Here is a 17,262-nt window from a genome sequence, read left to right on the forward strand (position 1 = left end):
CACCCGACAGAATATCGAGTGTCGCAGTTATTTAAAGTGAAGACACGAGTATATGACAATTTAGAAATTATAGTTAGACAAACTGATGAAGGAAGAATGCACTTACTTGAAGGCTGCGCTCACGCGAGCTACACTCAAATAAACTACGTCATGTTGTCTCTACTGATACTCTGGGTACACAGCACAGTTTATCTAATAAATCTAGATCCAAGAGGATGTGAAAATGCAATATTTTCTTAAAGAATGTGCCTTAGAGGAAAATGATGCAAAAGAGAGAAATCTTGTATGTTGAAAGCACCGTACAGTTCTTCAAGTTGGCTTATCACAATCACTCCTTAAAAGGAAGATTTAGTAAAAACAATACCTCCTAGCTACAAGTACCAGGAATGAAAGGGAGCACATGGAGAGCAGATGACTACATAATCAGTAGATTCTTTTCCAAACATATTTAGAGGAGTACATATGGGAGACTGGAGTACTGAAAAAGCCTAGTGGCTGCATATGAGACATTTTTAGTGCGTAGTTTTAGATATTAACCATTTCTTCTGTTAGCTATAAATGACAAATTGAAAATACCACTTCTAAATTCACATCTTTTTTTTAATAATTTTTTATTTATTTATTTTTTTCCCCAAAGCCCCAGTAGATAGTTGTATGTCATAGCTGCACATTCTTCTAGTTGCTGTATGTGGGACGCGGCCTCAGCATGGCCGGAGAAGCAGTCAGTCGGTGCGCGCCCGGGGCCCGAACGCGGGCCGTCAGTGGCAGAGCACACGCACTTAACCGCTAAGCCACGGGGCCGGCCCTAAATTCACATCTTAAAAAATTCTTTCAAAACTATTATTTTAAAGGTTTATTTAAATCCACATTTTCTTTTTAGCTTCGAGTCCTTAGCAGCCATAAAAATAATTTAAATTTTATGTCTAGTGGAAGGAAACAGCCTGAACAGATCCAGGTAAAACCATCACTCTTTATGGCTTCCTTTTACCAGCCAAATCCTAAACAGGATTAAAGACCTGTTGTGGGTGACATCCTGTAAAGATCGTCAAGTTCTGATGAATGAGTATCACTTCGACAACGTTAGCATATACAGAATTCAAAATGCTTCTTAAAAGCACCGATGAATAATTCACTTTATAAATACCGGCAGAAAACTAAAAGCTTACGAGGTCTAGAAGGGAATTTCAGGCCTAGGGATATTTCTCTCAGGGACCACTACAAAAAAAGACCCACTTTCATTTCCATTCTCTGGAGACTAGCTTTCTTGCCCTATTTGTATGAGGTTATTTAAAAAACAAGCAAGCAAATAAACCACAAAGAGCATCTTTAAATTTACGAGGTCTTTCTGAGAAATTTTCAGTGTTTTATATACTAAACTTATTCTTCAGATAGGCCAATTAAAAGGTAAGAGGAAAATAAACATCCTTTAATAAGGATACTGGATTTAAACTTGTTTGATCCTAAGAACCACAGGGAGGCTTTTTAAAAGGAGATACTTGGGCCCCATTCCAGACCCTCTGAAATGGAAGGTCCAGGGCTGGGCCCAGGAATGTTTTTTTTTCTATCTTTCTTTTATTGTTGTAAAAGCTCACCAGAAGATTTCTGGATAAAGACGGCAGAATAAAATTCGATCACAGAATTGTGCTTTCCCAACAACGAGAGGTGAAAAATAGCCAGGAAAATTTTCAACAGCAGAAAATCAGCCAATGAAGAACGAAGCATGACCTCCGCTACACGCTTTGAAAAGTGGTGACCAGGGTGAGAGAGAGGGTTCGGGGACAGCTTAGCAGGGATGCTAACCCCACTCTCACTGTCGCAGGGACGGAAATAAGTCCACAAAACCCTGCAAACGGATTCAGAAGTAACCTGAGGGGTGAGGAAGCACTGGGAGAGCAGAGACAGCAGAGCTCGGTGAGGGAGAGCAGCAGCCGACCACCCGCTTCCAGGACGTGGGCGGGGCGGGGGCTGGCCCCTGGGTCTCCACCTGCTGCGCTGGCTGCCTGGTGAGATGCCCCCAAACCTAGGGGCTCCAAAGAATAAGATACACCTCTCACCTAATGGAGTGAACTCCAAAACGGAACCTCTAACAAAGTTTCAGAAGAGACAATAGCTCAGAGTCTCAAAGACAAGATGTCAAAACCGGGCCCTTTCCCCGACCCTGACCCCACCAAGGAGCTCAGAGGGGAAGACCAGTGGTACTGGAAGCGTGGTAAGGAACATTCCCCTACACTCCATCAGGTCAAGCAGGAGCCCAGGTGTTGCTTACGTTTAATAATAATAATGATAATAATGTTGGTTAGCATCAGCCTAGTAAGACCTTCACACGCTTTATCTCATTAAGTCCCCTAAACAACCTTACAAGGTGGGAATTTATTATTATTATTCACATTTTACAGATGAAAAAGATGAAGCACAGAGAGTAATTTGACCCCATATCATATTACTGTTAAGTGGAGGAACCAAGATTATATCCCAGGCATTGGAACCGTCAGGTCTGTACTCTTAACCACTTCACTAAACTGCCCATATTACATATAAATGAGGTGAAACGATATGATATGTAATGCAGAAGAAAAGAAAGCAAGGAAGGAGGGAAGGACATGACAGAGAAAAACCCAATCTGGAAGAAAACATACAAGGAAAAGAAGCAAAATCAAACTCCTCCAGAGTATTTTACATTCTACACAAACTTAATAAAAACACAAAGCCAATAAAAGCAAGAATCTCCAGGTTACCAGATAAAAGAGAATGGGATGAAAAGGGAGATTGTGAAGCCAAGGAAAGGAACTAAGAACTAAAACACAACACTGCAGAGCTAATACGTAAACTAGGCTGGATATCAAATTTAATAGAGGAAAGTCTGAGATAACCATAATGTGGAAAGCAACTAACATAATCAGAAAAAAACGTGATCCAAAGAACAAGATGATGTAACATAAGGAAAACTCGTATTTCTGAAGTATATAACCCAATAAGTAGAAGAGAAAAAATAGTCAGATATAACTGAAGAAAGTTCCCTGAAATAAAGGAAGAATTGAATCTGCATATGAAAGGGCTCTAAGGAAAACTGATAAAGAATGATCAACAACAAGGCATAGCGTGCTGAAGTCATCAAACTGCTAAGTACAACAAAAAAATTCTTCACATATATAGTCAAAAAAGCAAGTCATTTACAAAGGAAAAAGTCTGGCTGGCTCTAGACTTTTCCACCAAAAGACAATGCAGGAACAAAGTTTAGAGAGAAAGAAAATATGACCAGAAAATAAGTAAGTCAAATTGTTGTCAAGCATAGTGGCATTCTCAAACAAGAAAGAACTCAAGGATTATGCCACAAACTCTTTTCTTTTTTTTTTTTGTGAGATCAGCCCTGTGCTAACATCTCCCAATCCTCCTCTTTTTTTGCTGAGGAAGACCGGCCCTGGGCTAACATCCATGCCCATCTTCCTCCACTTTATATGGGACGCCACCACAGCATGGCTTGCCAAGTGGTGTGTCGGTGCGCGCCTGGGATCGGAACCGGTGAACCCTGGGCCGCCGCAGCGAAGTGCGAGCACTTAACCGCTTGGGCCACCGGGCTGGCCCAGTCCCCGCAAACTCTTATTAGGGAGAAAATATCCCTATTTTTCTTGATGTCAAGATCCAAGTGGAGAGGCTGTGGCAGAAGGAATGGTGGTGAGTATAAATCTACATTTAAGTATAGAATTAAGACAAATTAACTGTAGGATTCATGTTACAGACCAGATTGTCTAACTCAATTAGAAGTGGAAAAAAAAACACATAAATACTACTTACTTTATCTTTCCAAGAAGTGAGGCAATTAAGTCTGTTTAAAATTACAACATGGAGTTAAAAAAAAAAAAAGCAAAAACCAGTAATGACTTCCTACAAGTTTTTCACAATCTTTTAGCTAAATCTTATGCGTTTAATATTTAAAGTTCAGCAAATCTTTCAGTTTCACTTTAATGTTTTTTTACTGTTAAATTTAAATTTAATACCTTGGATACACAATATGCAATATATTTTATAAAATGACTTCTACATAGTTACCCTTTATTTACAATGAGCTCCAATAAAAAACATTGAGCAGGACTGAATGGGTCATCCAGAAGAAAGCACAAATGGCTCAAATGTATAAAAACACGCTCAACCTCATTCATACTAAGAGAACCAGAAATTAACGCTCAGACTTAGCAATTTTTACTTATCAAATTGGCAAAGATAAAAAAGACTCAGAACAAGAATCACTGAGGGTCAAGGTAAGGAGCATTGCCACACGCTCTGGCATGAGCATTGAGGGTCACGGGCTCTGAGGAGGGGAACTCGGCAAATTCTCTCGGAATGAGAGCGCTACTTTTAGGAACTTATCCTTGAGATGTGCTTGCCCAAGTGTATTATTCAAGGTTATTCACTGCAACTTTGCTCAGAGTTGCAGAGAAAGTGGAAACAATCAACATATCCACCAAGCCAATGCAATACGGTAAAGCTGTACACAGTCTCCAGAATGCAGAAAGCCAAGGGCATACCGAACTACTGAGGAAGCAAGGCAGAAAACACACACTTATTTGCCTGTGTATGTGTAAGATCGCTCTGGAAGGATACATAAGAAACTGATAACATTTATTGTCCCTGGGGACAGGGGGTAAGAGAAGGGACACTTCACTGTTCACCATTTTGTACCTCTAGAATTTTTTGTCACATGAATTTATTATCTGTCCATAACAACTAATTTAGTTTTTTTTTTCCCTAAAGAAATAGTTGCTAAGGGAAATCAATAATTGGTTCCCTTATATAGATCATATAAGATGTTTTAAAATATATGGAATTTGATGCTACACTGCCTTGAATAAACAGTAATTATAGCAGGAATCAGCAAACTTTTTCTGTAAAGAGCCAGACAGTAAATATTTTAGACTCATAAATTAGGTCACAGTAACGTGGCTGTAACTATTCAACCGCCACTGTTTTGCAAAAGCAGCCACAGACAATACATAAACGAATGGGTGCTGCTGCAGTCCAATAAAACTTTATTTACCAAACCAGGCAGTAGATGGATTTGGCCAGTAGCCTGCCAACCACTGCCTACAGAAACCAAAGCCCTAATCATCATCTTCTACATCTAAAATAAGTTAGCATTTTTTCTCCTAATGCAGACAATAATAAAAATTATTTAGTGGTAGACGTCTCCTCAGAAAGACCATGTTGATTTTTCAACATCATACTGGTATTTCAAGCAAGTATTTGTTGACTATGCTCCATTCACATTGACCTTTCCATTCCTTGAACATGTTCCCACCCCAGGACTTTTGCACTTGCTGATTCCCCAGCCTGGAAGAGCTACCCCCAGACCTTTCCATGCCTGCCTTCTCCTTGTCCCTCAGATCTCAAGCAAGGGGTTTTCCCTGGCCAGTCCAGCTAGGTAACTCCCACTCCCCATCGCGCTCTATCACATCCCTGGTTTTACTTATTTGAGGTGATAAATGCTGCCTGTAAATGCTTTACGTCTTTGTTTCTTTGCACAGTGTGTTTTCCACAGTGAGAAAGCAAGCTCCTCAGGCTCAGCACTTCCCCTGCCTCGTTCATGACAGCCCCCCCGGAAATCTGCCAACACAGTTAGTCGTTCTGTTAAGCCCCCATCAGCTCTCATGGGCCTGTGCAAACACAGTTCTCCTTGAAGCAACGCTGACCGAATATCTCGGACTTGTACCCTGCTGATTCACTCTTTCTTCAGCTATTTACTAAGCACCTATTATGTACCGGGCACCGTTCCAAACTATCAGGATACGTTAGTGAACACAACTCAAAGAGCCCTGCCCTGAGGGGTTGACATTCTAGCAGGGGAGGAGTGGGAGTCAATGAACAAAAAATACAATATAAGGAAATTATACAGAATGTTAGCAAGTTATCAGTGGTATGGAAAACAGAAAAGTCCAGCAAGGGGCTGAGGTGGGCCCCACCAAGCAGTGACATTTGAGCAAAGACTTGAGGGAGGTGAGGGAGGTGGCCACGTGGATCCTGCGGATGAAGGTATAGGTGATATCTATATGGAAGGGTCAGGGCAACAGCCCTGGGGTGACAGTGTGCCTGGGATGTGCAAGAAACAGCAAGGAGGGCCGTATGGTTAGAGCCGAGATGAGGAGGGAGAGAGAGGAAAGAGACGCCGTCAGAGAGGCAAGGAGACCTGACCAGGTAGGGCTTTGCAGGACATCCACTGGAAGGATTCTGGATTTACTCTGAGTGAAACGGGGAGATGCTGTTTTGAACAGAGGAGTACCATGATCTGGCTGCTTTGTGGGAAACAGACAGACAAGAGGGGATCAGGGTGGAACGAGGGAAGGCAGCGAGAAGACTCAGAATAACCCAGGTAAGAGGGCATGGTCCAAGTCCACAGTGGCAGCAGTGGAGGTAATGAGGAGTGGTCAGATCCTGGATAAATCTGGCAAGTGGAGTCACCAGGACTTCCACACGGCTTGGATGGGGCGAGAAGGAGCATGAGAGAAAGAGGGGAGCCAACAATGACTCCAGGGTTTCTGACCTGAGCAAGGAAGGATGCGGCCGCCCTCGAGTGAGCAGGGGAGAGCTGCGCTGCGGAGATGCAGATTCTGAGTGGAGAGATTCAGTTTCAGACATGCTACATTTCAGGTGTTTCTCCAGATGGAGATTTTGAGTAATCTGTTTCTGGAGTTCAGCACAAGGGGCTAGCTTGGAGACACACATATGTGAGTCATTGCCTTATAGATCCTACCTAAAGCCACAAGACAGATGAGACGGCCAAGAGAGTAGAGACTGAGAAGGGCAGGTGACCGGGAACTAGGAGCTGGGGCACATCAGGGTGAAGACGCAGGAGGAGAGGAGGATCCAGCAAGGGAGGCTGAGAAGGAGCTTCCAGTGAGATAGGAAGGAAGCCAGGAGACTGGTACTTCAGAAGCCAATTGAGGAGGAGGGAACATCCCCTCTGTCAAAGCTGCCGATAGGTCAAGGGCGGTGAGGACTGAGGACAGGCAACTGGGCTGAACAATATGGAGGTCACCGGTGCCCCTGAGAAGCAGAGCTGGTGGAGTACGCAGGTGAGCTAAGCTGAAAATAGTTAGAGGAGAGGGCCTGGAGACAGACAGCAAGTAAGGATACCATTGAGAAGTTTTGCTGCAAAGGGAAGCAAAAAAAAGGTGGCAGCTGGTAGACAAAGGGAGCTCAAAAAACTTGTTCTTTTCTTTTTTGTTTTCTAATGATGGGAGACATCACGGCATGTTTTTGTGCCAACAGGAGTAATCCAGTAGAGGGTGAAGAATGGATGATGCACGACAGAGAGGAGAACCGCTGGGGCAGAGTTCTAGAGTCAGAGAGAGGGGGTGAGACCTAGTGTACAAAAGGAGAGCCTGGATTTAGACAGGAGCATCATGGTGCGGGGGGCATGGAAGTGTGGGAACACGTGCTGACAGGTGAGCAGAGGGCATGCGAGTCTGAGGGTTTTCTTCTGACTGCTTCCATTTTCTCAGTGAAGCAGGAAGCAAGCACTGAGGATGGGGAAGGCGGTGTGGGGAGTTGATGAAAGAGAAGCTATCAAGGAGTCCCTCAGGAGAACAGGGGAAAGATCAACAAAAGAGAGAGAGTACGATTACGTATCAGCGTGCAGCGTGTAGCGGAGATCTCAGTATAAAAGATGAGCAGACCTGTCCAAAGGGTTAGTTAATTGTCTTGAAGGCATTTGTTCAACTGCTCATAATCTTTTTTATCATCTTCTCCCAGCAAGTACAAATTTGGATACTTCTCAGAGATGTAATGAAACAAATGTTAATATTTGAATCTCAAGAAAAGTGCTTCCCAGGAGATTATGATCATAGCCGTGAATGTGATACTTTATTTCAAGTTGTGAAACACAATCTACAGCACAGTAAAATGGTCAGTGGAGAGCTATTCAATTTTATCCCAAACCTATACTGGGATTTGCAATCTTTTCCAATAGCCTCCCATTTTGTTACCTAAATCCTCGGTTCTCTCACCTTGGGTGATGAGACGGGGCGAGGAGCCAGGTGCATCCCAGAGGGGGAGCTAAGAGGGCACTTTCCCTTCGTGTCACGGAACTGATGCAGAAACTTGCTAAGAATTGACTTAATGACATCTAATAACAAACCTCCAAAGCAAAATGAGATAGTGGACTAGGGCGCCAGGAAAGAGGAGTGTATGCTAGTAGATAAACAGACAACGAATACAGATAAATCTATAAGGTGAAACCTTATTTTGGCTAAAGCTGTTATGTAACCCATTTTCACATGCAAGACAACGTTTTACGGCTGACAGTGCAATATTTAAATAATCAACATGAAGCAGCTCATCCTCTCTTCCTATCTCAGTTCTAAAAGCCTTAACGTACTAACGAGGCTGATAAACACACACGACACTAGAAATCAATCTGGATTCGGCGAGTTATAAAAATTATTTCATCGAGCAATATGTTGTACATTTTATTTACTCAATGGAAACAAAACTTGTCATCAATAAAAATATCCCATAAGTACCACATAGGTGCTTACTTACAAATAACAACACCACCAGCCCTATAAGAACCCACATTCTTTCAATGACACATGACATACCCTTTATGCCGATGCTCTTTGGGTTAAAATGAAATGTTTCTAATCCAAAAGTCATCTAGATCGTCAACAAGTCTTAAATGATCTGCACAAACCAATTCAACCAAACCAGAAATCATTAGAGATTCTGCACATCACTTCAAGTTCAAACTCAGTTCTACCAACAACTTTTAAACAATTTATATAAAAACACCAATTTCTTGGCGCTGGCCCAGTGGTGTAGTGGTTAAGTTTGCGCACTCCACTTCAGCGGCCCCGGGGTTCACAGTTTCAGATCCCAGGGGCAGACATACGCGCTGCTTATCAAGCCACGCTGTGGCGGGCGTCCCACATATAAAGTAGAGGAGGATGGGCATGGTCGTTAGCCCAGGGCCAATCCTCCTCAGCAAAAAGAGGAGGATTGGCAACAGATGTTAGCTCAGGGCTAATCTTCCTCACCAAAAAAAAAGAAACAAACAAAAGAAACCCCACGAATTTCTTGGATAGTTGTATCATTAAAGAAGTAAGAGGTCCAAAGTACTTGTAAAATGCTGCTCCATCTGACCTCTCACAGGCTGCTGGAGGGAGCGTGAATTAGTACAAGCTCTTTGGAAAACTGTTTGATCCGATCTACTAAAGCTGAGCACACAGGAAGCCCCTGACCCCGCAATTCCACTCCTGGGTATATACGGAGAAATGTGCAGATGTGCTCCAAAAGCCTTGTGTAAAAATGCTTGTAGGAGCGCTTCATTATATCCCCAATTTGGAAACAAGCAATCGCCCAGTGACAGTGGGGATGAAATGCGGCACGTTCATGCACCGAAACACTGAACAGCAAAGAAAAGACACAAACCACCACCATGTGCAGCAACATGAGTGAATTGCACAGACACAACGTAGAACAAAAGAAGCCAAATACAAACAGTGTATAATACAGGATTATATTCACATAAGCTTCAAAAATTGGCGAGACTCATCCATGCTGTGAGAAGTCAGGAGAGTGTCAACCACGGGGGGGGGGGGGGGGGGGGGGAGCCTGGAGAACGGGAAGGGGCTGGGGTAGTCTCTGAGCTAGTAATTTTCTGTTTCTTGACCTGGGGGCTGGTTACATGGGTGTGTTCACTCTGTGAAAATTTATAAAGCTGGGCACTTACGATTTGTACACTTCTCTGTATATACATTTCAATAAAAAGTTTTCTGAAAAAAATAAGCTACTCCAAAATTCAGAAAATATCCTTTAAAAAAAAAGACCCTAAAAGCAATAACTTAGTTTTTATGTTTACTGTTCTATGAAAATTAATCTTCGGTGTTAAAAACAATTGTTTCTATGGAAGTATTACCTTACATGAAAGAGAAAAAGAAATATTTAAAGGATTATACCTTTATACTATAAAATGAGAATATCAGTTATCCTTACGTCCATGTCACAGTTAACAAACAAATAACCTTTCTCAGTATCAACTTACCTGAGTTGCTTTGCATAGCTGAGTTCAATCTCTGTCCTTTCCTTTACAAATTTGATGTATTTCTCAAGAATGTCAATTCCACACTGTGTGTGTTTTTCTAAGTTGTCAAATTGATCCTGTTAAAAAAAAACAAAGAGACAGTTTATAATCTATCTCTGTGATTAACGTAATTTCAGTGAACAATTCTCTCAACAATATATTGCTATGTAGCAAGCAGTTCTAACATTTTCCATGATTGTACTTGGGCACTTTTTCTGTTGAGCAGTTTTAAATCAACATTACCAAATTTGGTTTGAAAACTGCCTGGGGTACTGAACTCTGAACCATTTGTTCATGTTCTCCATTCCCATTAGAAACATGGTTTTTGGATAGAATCAAGGTCCTAGAACAACGGAAAATGTCTTTTCCAGATACCAAAGTAAAACACACACCCACATTAACTCAGTCGCACCATTTGCACCTGAACTGTTATCTCCGAGTTATTCAAAACAGCTTATTGAAATTTGGGGAAAGGAAATGGGAGGGAGAAGAGTTACAACACTGCTTTCTTCAAACAAATAAATACAATGACTCACACGGACTTTATCCAAACATTCAAACACAGATCAAGCCAGGAATGGTGGCAGGAGCTGGGCAACCCAAACGAACAGAAATACAGCCCCAACTCGCAGAGTGCCTGGAGGTTCCTCGTCTGGAAGAATGAGAGGGGGTGGGTATTCCAGCAACAGCTAATGCAAGGGCATGCAGATGTCCAGGAATCAGGTGGACTTGTCCCACTGGAGCGCGAGGTGGGGGAGGGCACAAGGTAGTGGGTGATAAAACTAGAGAAAATCCGGGGTCCGATCACCCGAGGCCTCGAATGCCGAGCTAAGGAGCTTAGACCCACCAGTGGGCACAATGAGTCACTGAAGGGCTTGCAAGGGGTGTGGCAGGACTATAGCTACGTCTAGAATCATCAGGAGATGGAAGTCAGGAGCTTGTTCAATAGTCCAGATGAGAGAAAATGGGAGCAGGGGGAAGGATTTTACAGACACTTAACATTCATTTCAGTCCTAGTGACCGATTGGATGAGGAGGCTGGAAAGGAATATGAAGAAGAGAGAAGATTCTAGGGTGACTCCCTTCTGCTTCCTGTGACTAGACAGACGGAGGGGCAGCAATTTTGGATGAAGTGACATGTGGAACGAGGGAGTGACATTTCCAGAAGAAAGCTGGAAACAGATCTATTCAGAGCTCAAGGAGGAGGCCAGGGAGCCGGTGGATCTGAAGCAACAGCCAAGGATCAGGATGCCAAAGTCGACTGCAGCTCTGCACTGAATCAGTCAAGAGGGCAGGCCCAGGCTGAGAGCCCAGGAAGGGCTACTGACAGTGAACTGAGCGTTAGCAGGCCATCCCGGGGAAGAGAGAACAGCAATGAGGCAAAGATGGGAAGTCTGCTCGTGAGAGGTAACACTAATAGAGGATGAGGGTTCAGCCCCAGCTCTGGGACTTCACAGAGAAAGGCCACCGAACATCTCAAGGTTTTAGTCATTTGCCTATAAGATGCAAAAATAACCTCTGCCTAATTTCACAGATCGGTCATGAGCATCATGTAAAATGAGAAAGCGCCAAATCAAATATAAAAACACAAAGCCACAATTTAATCCTATTACATGCGTGTGCGTTCTAACAGTGTACACTCAGTGTCACCCTTCAGCTGGCTTTTTCAATCTAGCATCTTCAATCTAAATCTGTCATTGTTTTTAAATTCTATTTTCCATTCAAAGCAGTACAAACTGTAAAGTGAATAAACTTAGTTCTATATAAGTCAAACTTGGGTGGGAGTGGGCAGGCGGCAGAATCAAAAACACTTTTTCTCAAACTCGAGAAACCCTCTTTTGAAGGAAAATAATTTCCTCCACCTTACTCCCACCCAGGCTCATAGAACAGTTTGAGAAACATCAACTTAAGCAATCAAGGTTTTATTTTACTAGAATGTTTTTCTCATTAAAAATAATCACTGTAAAACGTTTGCCTTTATACCTCAGAATTTTTAATATTATCATAAATAATAAGGACAAATATTTAAGGTTTTTATTGATTCTGGGTCCTCAATAAGACATCCCACAAACTCCTAGCTTCCATTTCAAGAAACACTGCTCAGGAAGATAATTTATTTATGTTCTCTCTCAAGACAAGGGTTGTCAAGCAAATTAATCGTGTAAACAAGACTGTAGGTCTCTTTAAACTACTTGAGAGAACAAATATACAAATGATTCAAGTAATGATTACAAATCATTCCTGGCTATTTAGGGCAAGGCTTCCTTAAAGCTCTCCGCTAAAGGTAACCCTTTGTGAATCAGTTTCATAGCGACCATATTTATTTAAAAACGCCTCCTCGCCCCCCATTTGAGAGCCCTCTTGCTGTATCACTGCCCATCTCCAGAGCCTTAGCGACTTGCAGCAATTATGTGTTTCCTTGAAAACTTGCAAAAAGCATCTCCTCTTAGATTTCACTCTTGTCCTGCTAACAATCTAACTACTTATTTTCACCTATTACGTTAGTTTGCAATCCTTTTTAGCCCTAAGGTATACAATATAAAGCAACAGCTTTTGATACCAAAACTCTTTTTTAAAAATCTCCATTTGAATTGAATCCACCTTAGAAATTACTGGCCTCAAACCAACAATATGTTTTCAATAAAGTTATCTGTACTCCAGAACATTCTGCAAGCTATACTAAAGCACTTACTAAAATAAGGTACAAATAAGATAGAAGATCTTAATAATAGAAAACCTACTCAGCAACAAATAAACTAGTCTTGTTTGTGAATATAGTATAGTCCTTTTTATGCCCATGAAAACCTCTCTGAGGATTCTACGCTCTGTTGCCATCACACAGATCGCCACAGCATGGACTTTTCTGACAGCAGCTAAAAGAAAATTCAAAACAGATGAAAAACTAATCAACCCACTTACATTCTTGACTAAAATGTGGAAAACTTAATGGAAAAAAAACTCCAAATCTTAAAAGGACTCCTCTGTGAGCAAATATTATAAATGGTCCTTTAAAAGACAGCCTTTGTTAGTTTGGGGATGGTGCCATCATCAAAAATGCATCCCTTCCATTACATGTCAATTATACAATTAAAAAAAAAAAGAGAGAGAGAGAGAGAAAGAGAAAAAAATTTGTCCCATCCTGTTTAATGTCACATGACAGCAAGTCTGAAGACGCCTTTGCCCTCTTAGAAATCATCAAGGACCTCAAAGAGGTTTTATAAAGTTTATATGGGTTATAGCTATCAATATGTATTCCATCTGAAATTAAAAACTGAGAGGTTTTTAAGATACTTACTAATTCATTTAAAATGACAATAATAAATCTATTACATGTTAATGTAAATAGCATATTTTTTAACTTTTAAGAACTTTACTTTCCAAAACAAAACAAATAAAATAGTGAGAAGAGTGGCATTGTTTTACATTTTTGCAAATCTCTTTAATGTCCAGCTTAATAGAAGACAGCTGGATTCTCATTCTCATAGATGCTGCTGCATTCGATCTGTTGTGATTCCTTACTTTGGTTGAAGTATATGAAAAAATATGACTTCACACAGACATGTAGTTAGAAAACGGAGGAGTATTCCAATAGCCCTTTTTGGTAATTGTGGATATTCTTATTTGATACTAAACCAAAACTTGACAAACAGTCGTTTCTTAATGGTTGATTGCAACGTGAAATACGAAACCATAGCAATGAATTTTTCATACTCAGTTACAATAAAATGCACTAGTCTATCTTGCACTTTGAATGGATCTTTTACGTGTGCGTGACTGTATAACATTATGCATTGGTCATTTAGAAAATATTATTTCACTGACATATGCAGAAAAGTGTTGACACTGTTACAAAATATTTAAAAATCATATTTGTTTATATCACTACTTATCTCATCTTATCTGATGAGTCTTTAAATATTTGGAAGCCGTCAAGCTGTCACAGTGGCAAATACAAATTTTCCATAATTCTAATTTTCACTTAAAAGCCAGAATTTTATCATTGGCAACAAATATAGTCAGTTGTTTCCTTAAAGTGACAAGCTCACTTCATTCCTTTTTGAGAAAATGTCTGCCAAATGCCCAAGAGTTTGTCTGTCAATGGTTCTTTGAAGTAAAAATGGTGTCCCATGAAAAAAACAGCTAGTTCAGCTCACAACACAATCACTGAAGTGTTTTGGTAAGCAATACAGTGCTTTTGGCATACTGCCCATCTTGTCACACATATTATTAAAAAGATGTATATTCAAAGGTTGAGATTTAATAAAATTAATAATCTTTACTGTTTCATCAAGGACATTTTTAAACAAAACTGATTTTTTTTAACAGCTAATGGTGCAGAATACAGTAACTATTAGCACAGTTTGGAGCCACTGGCGCTCAGGCGCCAGCAGTCTTACCCACCACTGCTCTGGCACCATCAGTGCAAACATCCACACAGTAAAAAAGACAATCTCTTAGTATCATTGTGAAAATAGTTTTGACCTTGCGGGCTCTGTGAGAGGGTTTCTAGAACTTCCAGAGGTCCAGGGACCACACTTTACGAACCACTACCATAGGACACGTACTCTAAAATTTCTATTTGAAAGTTGCATATTGCCAAAGATTAAGAAAGTCAGATACTGGGCCGGCCCCATGGCTGAGCGGTTAAGTGCCCGCGCTCCGCTGCTGGCAGCCCAGGTTGGGATCCCAGGCGTGCCACGCACCGCTTCTCTGGCCGTGCTGGGGCCACGTCCCACATACAGCAACTAGAAGGATGTGCAGCTATGACATACAACTATCTACTGGGGCTTTGGGGGGGGGGAATTATAAATTAAAAAAAAAAAGAAAGTCAGATAATATATGACCTAATGGAAAATAATGTTTAATTTATAAGTGCATGCTTTATATACACACTCAACAATTAACTGTAAAATTGCCAAGAGGACTGCAAACGGATGTTTCCAGGCAGCTGGTTACAACCCGACCGGTACCTTCCAAGAACCCCCATAAGAACCCCTCTTGACCTCTCATTGCTCCTTGAATTCAAGCCAACCACAAGTTTGTGCCAGAAGCTTTCAGCTATGAAAGGCTGAGCGAGCTGACAAGGCAACGAGGAGGTGCAACTGTATTAATCAATATACAACTGCTGTATTTTACAATCATTTTTAGGTCCGGTTTTATGTACTGTACTGTGAGTGAGCTCCTTTATACACTGAAGATTGAACCAGAACAAGTATGAAGGATGGCATCTGTTTGGGTCATTATGTTGTCATCAGAGTTCCTACAGAATCATGAAGTTCAATAGTTTTGCCTTCACACACGTACAATATAAACCCATCAGTCAGGATGAAGACTCGGCTCTCTAGGTCAGTGTATAACGATTATTCTTGGCCACTCAGGAAATCTTCTGAAACCTGATTTTTTTTCAAAGTATGCAAAAGAGTTGACACAGGAACTACATTCAGAAAAGCTATTTGAGAGGAGGAGACCCAAGTCAGCCACAAGGAAGTTCTCCAAAGTATAGGTCAACTTTTAACAAGGTACTTCCTGTAATTGAGAAGTATACTCAACCGACACTAATTCAAAAATCCCTGGAATAAGCCAACCTAGTAAGAAAGCAAATTGCTAGAGTTACCTCTGTGTAAATGGCTCAGACTCAAAGATAGGGGATCCTGAGGCCAGCTCTCCTCCACAAGCAAGTCCCTCCCTCTGCAGCAAGTCACTCGCTTCGTGAAGGGAATTATCCCCTTCGTGCTCCTGGATCCACTTCCGTCTGTGCTGTCTAGACCACCGTTCTAGGATACTCTTATTTTGGATAAACCCCCTTTCCTGAGGACTTGGGCACTTTGAGAAGCAGACCTTAAACGGCTCTATTAAACAGAAGCCCTTGGGATGGTACAAGCTTCCTCTTACCTTTGAGAAGAAAGTGTCAGAAAGTATAGATTTACCCAGAATAAATGTAACAAAACCTCCATTTAAAATGTTTTTAAAAATCAATTTGGGTCTGAATATTAAAGTAGCTGTATATACAAGAACAAAAAAGTCTTATAAAATTTTATAAACAAAAATGTGTCATTACAAATACCACCTAAAATTCTATTTCTCGAACTTTTAACAAAGACTTCAATTAATTTCCATGGACAAATTAAAATGTTTCTTACTAAATTAAAAGCAAAAATATCCAAATATATATTTTCAACCTAAAAGCACCAAACCTTGAAGTGATGAAAAACCATGACCCACAGTGACTTCAAGGTTTACCCACAGAAGGAATGGCAGCATTAGAGGTTTCTTTCAAGGAGCACAGACACCTGACGTTTTGACAATACAAGTAGACGCAGATTCTGTAAAACCATATATTCATTGGCTGTTTCTGAAATGGGTTCTGCAAATTAGGGTGGTGTGCTGCCTTGGTTGAAAACACCTTCTAAAGCAAGAGCCTGTGATGTAACTGACAAAACAGTGCCTCCAACATCACAGCGTCGTGACTGGACAGTCAAGTCAATACAACAGATTTTTTGTGTGTGTGTGTGAAGATCAGCCCTGAGCTAACATCCATGCTAATCCTCCTCTTTTGGCTGAGGAAGACCGGCTCTGAGCTAACATCTATTGCCAATCCTCCTCCTTTTTTTTTTTCCCCAAAGCCCCAGTAGATAGTTGTATGTCATAGTTGCACATCCTTCTAGTTGCTGTACGTGGGACGCGGCCTCAGCATGGCCGGAGAAGCGGTGCGTCGGCGCACTCGGGATCCAAACCCGGGCCGCCAGCAGTGGAGTGCGCGCACTTAACTGCTAAGCCACGGGGCCAGCCCAATACAACGGATTTTAATTAGCACGCAAAATGAAAGGTTTTACTGAACTCAGAATTTCCTTAAAATGAAAGTCTACAACTTGCCATAAAAACAGGTACAAATTTAGGCACATCTCCTGTCACCAGCCACAATCTAACTAAGTCTGTTTCTATTGTGAAAATGAAAATACTAAGGAATTATTCTATGTTCATGGTTCTTTCCAGCAATTGTACTCTAAACACAAGAAGTAAGAACATAAACACAAGATGAAAATATATGTATGAGTTAAAACAAACAAACAAAACTTTTAAAAAGAAACAGCCAACAGCATATGGAATCAGTGATACAAAGAATGTGGAAAAGGCGCACAGAATATGAAAAGCTGCATTTTCATATTTTTATAACAATAATTATATTGTGTA

The 17,262-nt window shown here is 41.1% G+C and overlaps 1 protein-coding gene across 12 annotated transcripts in view; it reads right to left on the reverse strand.

Annotated features, from left to right (window-relative positions):
- FNBP1 (formin binding protein 1) overlaps nt 1-17,262 on the reverse strand; it is a 125,915-nt gene that overhangs the window by 72,534 nt on the left and 36,119 nt on the right. For all 12 annotated transcript variants that reach the window (XM_058524275.1, XM_058524278.1, XM_058524280.1 and 9 more), the window contains exon 2: nt 10,034-10,149. In XM_058524275.1, coding sequence (XP_058380258.1) covers nt 10,034-10,149 — 116 coding nt within the window. The remainder of the gene's footprint in view (nt 1-10,033; nt 10,150-17,262) is intronic.

The sequence above is a fragment of the Diceros bicornis genome, chromosome 28, assembly GCF_020826845.1.
Source record: "Diceros bicornis minor isolate mBicDic1 chromosome 28, mDicBic1.mat.cur, whole genome shotgun sequence".
NCBI lineage: Eukaryota > Metazoa > Chordata > Mammalia > Perissodactyla > Rhinocerotidae > Diceros > Diceros bicornis.